At 47.8% G+C, this 4,954-nt stretch overlaps 1 protein-coding gene and 1 long non-coding RNA gene across 6 annotated transcripts in view; one reads left to right on the forward strand and one right to left on the reverse strand.

Annotated features, from left to right (window-relative positions):
* The window catches only part of NPHP1 (nephrocystin 1), a 12,283-nt gene extending 7,542 nt beyond the window's left edge, over positions 1-4,741 (reverse strand). For 2 of the 3 annotated variants that reach the window (XM_027693427.1, XM_027693425.1), the window contains exons 1-10: positions 4,673-4,741; positions 4,520-4,584; positions 3,723-3,783; positions 3,151-3,287; positions 2,650-2,839; positions 2,293-2,394; positions 1,676-1,767; positions 1,367-1,406; positions 1,047-1,131; positions 411-505 (exon numbers count right to left, since the gene is read on the reverse strand). In XM_027693427.1, the coding sequence (XP_027549228.1) occupies positions 411-505; positions 1,047-1,131; positions 1,367-1,406; positions 1,676-1,767; positions 2,293-2,394; positions 2,650-2,839; positions 3,151-3,287; positions 3,723-3,783; positions 4,520-4,584; positions 4,673-4,741 (936 nt within the window). The remainder of the gene's footprint in view (positions 1-410; positions 506-1,046; positions 1,132-1,366; positions 1,407-1,675; positions 1,768-2,292; positions 2,395-2,649; positions 2,840-3,150; positions 3,288-3,722; positions 3,784-4,519; positions 4,585-4,672) is intronic. The other variant, XM_027693428.1, reaches the window with a different exon arrangement.
* Positions 406-4,490, forward strand: LOC113972401. Of its 3 annotated transcripts, none has more exons than XR_003535890.1 (3): positions 406-516; positions 972-1,108; positions 4,280-4,490. It is a non-coding gene; the product is annotated as an uncharacterized LOC113972401 (long non-coding RNA). The 3 variants fall into 3 exon arrangements; XR_003535889.1 differs by lacking the exon at positions 4,280-4,490 and adding an exon at positions 1,490-1,658; XR_003535888.1 differs by lacking the exon at positions 4,280-4,490 and adding an exon at positions 1,493-1,658.
* Positions 4,742-4,954: the final 213 nt, after the last annotated feature.

Consider the following 4,954-nt stretch of genomic DNA (forward strand, 5'->3'; position numbering starts at 1 on the left):
CTTTAGTTCTCCCCTGAGGAGATTGCTACAGGTGTTTTAGTGGGACAAGCAAAGTCCTAGCAGGAGAAATATTCCAAAAACAGTACAAAAATGAAGACAAATTCAATTTGTGATTTCACAGGGCTCACGGTTTAAAACTTCACACCGGTCACCCACTGCTTCACCCCAGACAGGGAAGGAATCCACAGACTTAAATGGCTCTTAAAAGATACCCAACTTGACAATTTATACTGACTTTTTGCCTAGTGGAGAGGAGGATGTGGTAACATCTCCTGCCTAAGGAGTCCGGGTGGACATGGCAACCTCTCCTTCACCCACCAATGGGAAATCCTGCCACCAATTCCCACCTGGAGAATCCCATCACTTCCCCAACCCAAAGGCATCAAGGCTCCCTTACCAGGGATACTCACAGTGTTTTTTTCAGAGTTCCACACCAGGTCTTTGAAAGCCAGCTGGGATGGAGTCAGCTCGGGCTGCAAGTAGGAACTCGCTCGAAACTCATCGTCTACAACAAGGGTAAGTTTGAAAATCCTGCATTTTTTAAATGACCTTTATTGCCACAAAAATGAACAACACCCAAAACTCGGGTCCAGCTGAATATTTGACCAAACAAAACTATGGAGGTGTTTCCTATGAGCACTGGTTGCTATTTCTAAGTGTTCTGCAGTGTTTCATCCCAGGAGCACAATCATTTAATTAACAAAAAGATAACCAAAACATGAGATGTGTAATCATCTTCCCCAAGAAAAAGGGAAGATTAAAATAACATTTAAAAAAATCATCATTTCCCCCAATGTCAACAGGATCTTCCAAAGAGGAAAATCTTTGAAATTGTGAGGAAATTTGTCAGGATTTCACACAGATAAATTAAAACCTAATTGAAGGGGGGGAGAAAAAAAGCCTTTTATACAGTATTTGATGGGTCAAATATAGCCAATTATAATGAAGCAATACTGGTTGTACTCCAACAGGCTGGTGACCAGGGTGAGGAACTCACCACAGACCCCTGAGAATCCTGCACTGGAACTCTCAGGAGAAATCCTCACCTTTCTCTAGGAGCTGGAAAAGCGTGGACGGGCGGAATCCTGTGGGAACTGCTCCTATGGTGGTCAGTACCTCCACTGTGTCATGCTATTGAAACCAAAATTGTATCAGTGTTCCTGCCATAATTCAACAGCTAATTTAGAACTCCATTTAAACCAGAGATCTGGGGCACGAGCCACCTCATCTGAGGCATTTCTGTGGCATTTCTTGCTGCCAAACACCACCCCCATAAAACAGAGATGCTAATTAATAAGAACAGTCTGTAATATGAGACAAAATAATCAACATTATGGCAGGTGAGAGGTGTAAGAGGTGCACCCACCTCTGTGATGGCTCGTACAGCACTCCAGTGAGAGTCTGTCCTGGAAGAAAAATGGGGGTTTTTAGAACATAGCCTTGTGTGGATGAAAATTTAAACACTAAACATGGGTCTGTTTTCAAATAGCAGCAGCTTCCTGACCATATCTAACACCTCAGAACTCCCCAACAAACCCACTCAAGAGAAAAAAAAGCACGTGGCTCTTGTACTGAAAAGAACCAAAGACCCCTGTGAGGTAAGAAATGTAATGCCAGGTTTAAGGGGGAGGAAGAATAATGTTATACTTATTTGCTTTCACATCACTCCTTTTACCTCCTTTTAATTTCAGTCCCATCTGCTGTTTCATCCACCACTTCTACGTGTTCCTCCCTCTCCTCCTGGCTTTCTTCCTCTTTCTTGGGAACCTGCAGTTCAGATTCAAAAGGGCAGAGTGCTTGATTTCTTCCCAGTTCTGTCCTTAAAAGTGCCCTCTCCAACCACAGCCCACATTAATAGCTTAGAAGAGCAGAAATTCTGTCTGTGATGCATCACTGTAGCTGCAGAAAACTGTCCAGCATTTACGTGGACTCACTTTGCAGATAAATCATTAAAAAGCCCAAATTAATCCACAGCAGCTTGCAGTCATCAGAGCTGACCTTTAGTGACAAAGATTGACTTCTGTATTCAAGAAACTTCTCAGCCACATCTTCACAAGGCAAAAAAATGCTGCTTTTGATGGACATCTCCATCCCCGTGGATAAAAACTCGGCATTATTTCCCAAAAACTGGCACTATTTCCCAAAAACTGGCATTATTTCCAAATAACTGGCGTTACTTCCAAACAACACACTCCTGCACATCCCCACACAAGCCTTGTGCCCAATTTTCTGCAGCTGTATGATCATTAAAAGCCCAGAGGTGAGATAGGACAGAGGTCGCAGCACACCAACCGCAAGGTAGGTCCTGGGAACGAGGCCTCTCTCCCCCTTGGAATTTTCAGCCACCCACCAGCCATCCACCTTCTTGTCGTGGATAAGCAGGATTTCACCTTTCTTTGGCATTGCAAGGAGAGACAGAGACAAAAGACAACCAAATATTTATATTAAAACCCTACAAACCCTTGATTTTTTCCTACAACAGAGATCCCAGACACTGCCAAGGCAAAAGGACACTGGACTCCAAGAAACCACCATTTCCCCCCAGATCCCACAAGGAACTGGCTGAATCCCAAAACCATAGGCTTTAGTTATAGTTATTGCTTAATATAGACTGATCTGCAGTAAAAGCCCTTTACAGGGAGTATTTACCTCAAATGTGAGATCCCCTTCCTGCTGTGCCTCAAAGTTTCCAACAGCAACACATTCTTTAACGTTTGGATCATCCAACAACTTCTCCTCATCTTCTTCTTCTTCACTGTCTTCCTCCTCACTACTTTCTTCATCTTCACTCTCCTCCTCTTCTTCGTTTCCATCTTCTCCATGAGGACCTTTCTCATCCCTACCAAAACAAATCAGACTGTTTTTATTCTAATTTTGACCAAACTTTTTAAAAGTGCTGTCAGACACAGCGTTTTCAGTCCTGTGTTTTGCTCTCTGTCCTGAAGAAACTCCAAAATCCCAGTGGTGCTTCCTCCTTCCTTCTCCTCCAAACATTATCCAACACCCAGTGAGCCAGAAATCACTCATCTCGTGAGCACTTCTTTTTTTTTCCTTCTATTTTTCAGATAATAAAAGGGACGAACTGACAGTTTTTCAGGGTCCTTTCCAACCATTCTATAAAACCACAGGTTGTGTGTTTGAGCTACTCACACTCTGTAATACTTTGTCACGTTATCCTGACCCAAGACAAGGAGGAGTTTCTGCAGCTGCTGGGAGAGTTTTAGCAACAGCTTTTCCTCTTCTTCCTTCCTCTGGTTGTAATTCCCCACCGGTGCAGGCTCGTCAGCCTGAGAAAGAACACAACAAATTGCCCAAAGAATCAAAGTTCCCCTATAAATTTAGTTTTCCAGACATGCCTTATAAGCTTTCCCCTCCCTGGGCTGCTCTCACTCCCTTTTCAGTGACATTTTCCTTGCCCTTTCACTCTGCCAAGGTGAAATTCCATGTTAAATTTCAAATTGCACTCTCTGCTTCCAAAGGATGCATTGGGCTGATAAAACATTTTATGTGCAGGACTTGGACACAATAAAGCTTTAAAGCGAGTATTTAAATAACATAAATTGATATAAATCATATAAACTGGAGAGAAGCCAAGCAGGGACTGTGCAGTGCTGGGCACTGCTCTTGTCCTGAGGCATCTCAAATGGAAGGCTGGTGGTCTTTAAATGCTTTCTGTGGTGAACTTTGGAGAAAACCACAAACAAATTCATCTCCACACTCACTTTTTTCAAAGCATGGAGAGCACTCGTGTTCTCCTCCACCAGTTTCTTCAGCTGGATACATCTGCACGGAAAGCAAGACAGACAGATGGTATTTTCTTAAAATTCTCCCCCAAACTGTCCCTGCTGACTGAAAGGTGTCATTTTAGGTGCTGTGTGTCTGGGCAGCTTGAGAACTCCAAGCCCAAACAGCAGCTTGGCTGTTTATTCCCTGCCATGTGCAACCTCCCACTTGCATTTGGCAGAATCCCAGCGTAGTTGGGGTTGGAAGGGACCTCTGTGGATCATCCACAGGGTCACCTGGAGCAGGTGGCACGTGCCCAGGTGGGTTTGGAATGTCTCCAGAGAGGAGACTCCACACCCACCCTGGGCAGCTCTACCAGTGCTCTGATCCCTCCATGGAAAGGAGTCGTTCCTCATGTTGAAGGGGAATTTGTGGTTTAGTTTATGGCCATTGCTCCTCGTCCCATCACTGAACAGAGTCTGGCCCCATCCTCTGACACCCCCTGGAGATATTGGTATGGATTTATGAGATTCCCTCTTGGCCTTCTCTTCTCCAGATTTTCCTGGGCAGCAACCAGCCTGGAAAGAAGGAGCAGGGAGACATCTGGACAACCGGGAGAAGACGGAAAAGGCGGAGAAGGAACTCTTTGCTCCTTCTGATGCAGAGTGATGGGGACGGAGGGATCCGCAGGGGCTTCGCTCTTCCCACGCACGGAGCAGAGCCGGGCGACTGCTGGACGAGGGTAAGACAGGGAGCGAGGGTCGGGATTGGGGATGGGGCTCGGGACCCCCCTCACCTCTGCCGAAGGGCCTCCCGCTGCCCGGGGGTGGCGGCCGCGCTCTCCGCCCGCAGCGCATCCACCTGGAACGGGGACAGGGGGAAACGGGGGCGGTCAGGGGGCCGGGTCGGGCCGTGTCCCCCCGGGTATAGTCCCGGTCCGGCCCGGTACCTGCTCCCGCAGCTCCCGGCTCCGGCGCTGCACCCGCTGGAGCGGCCCCCGCGCCCGCCGCTCCGACATCGTCACCGGGCAACGGGAGCGGGGCCGGCGCCGCCCGATGACGGACCGGGGCGGGGCCCGGAGGGGGCTCGACCGGTCCCGGGGTGCAGGGATTCGCCCGATCCCGAGGTGCAGGGATTCACCCGGTCCCAGGGCTCAGCCAGTCCAGGGATTCACCCGATCCTGGGGTCTAGGGATTCACCCGATCCCGGGGCTCAGCCGGTTCAGGGATTC

This window comes from Neopelma chrysocephalum, unplaced genomic scaffold (genome assembly GCF_003984885.1).
Source record: "Neopelma chrysocephalum unplaced genomic scaffold, ASM398488v2 Primary Assembly neopelma1_91, whole genome shotgun sequence".
Classification (NCBI taxonomy): Eukaryota; Metazoa; Chordata; class Aves; order Passeriformes; family Pipridae; genus Neopelma; species Neopelma chrysocephalum.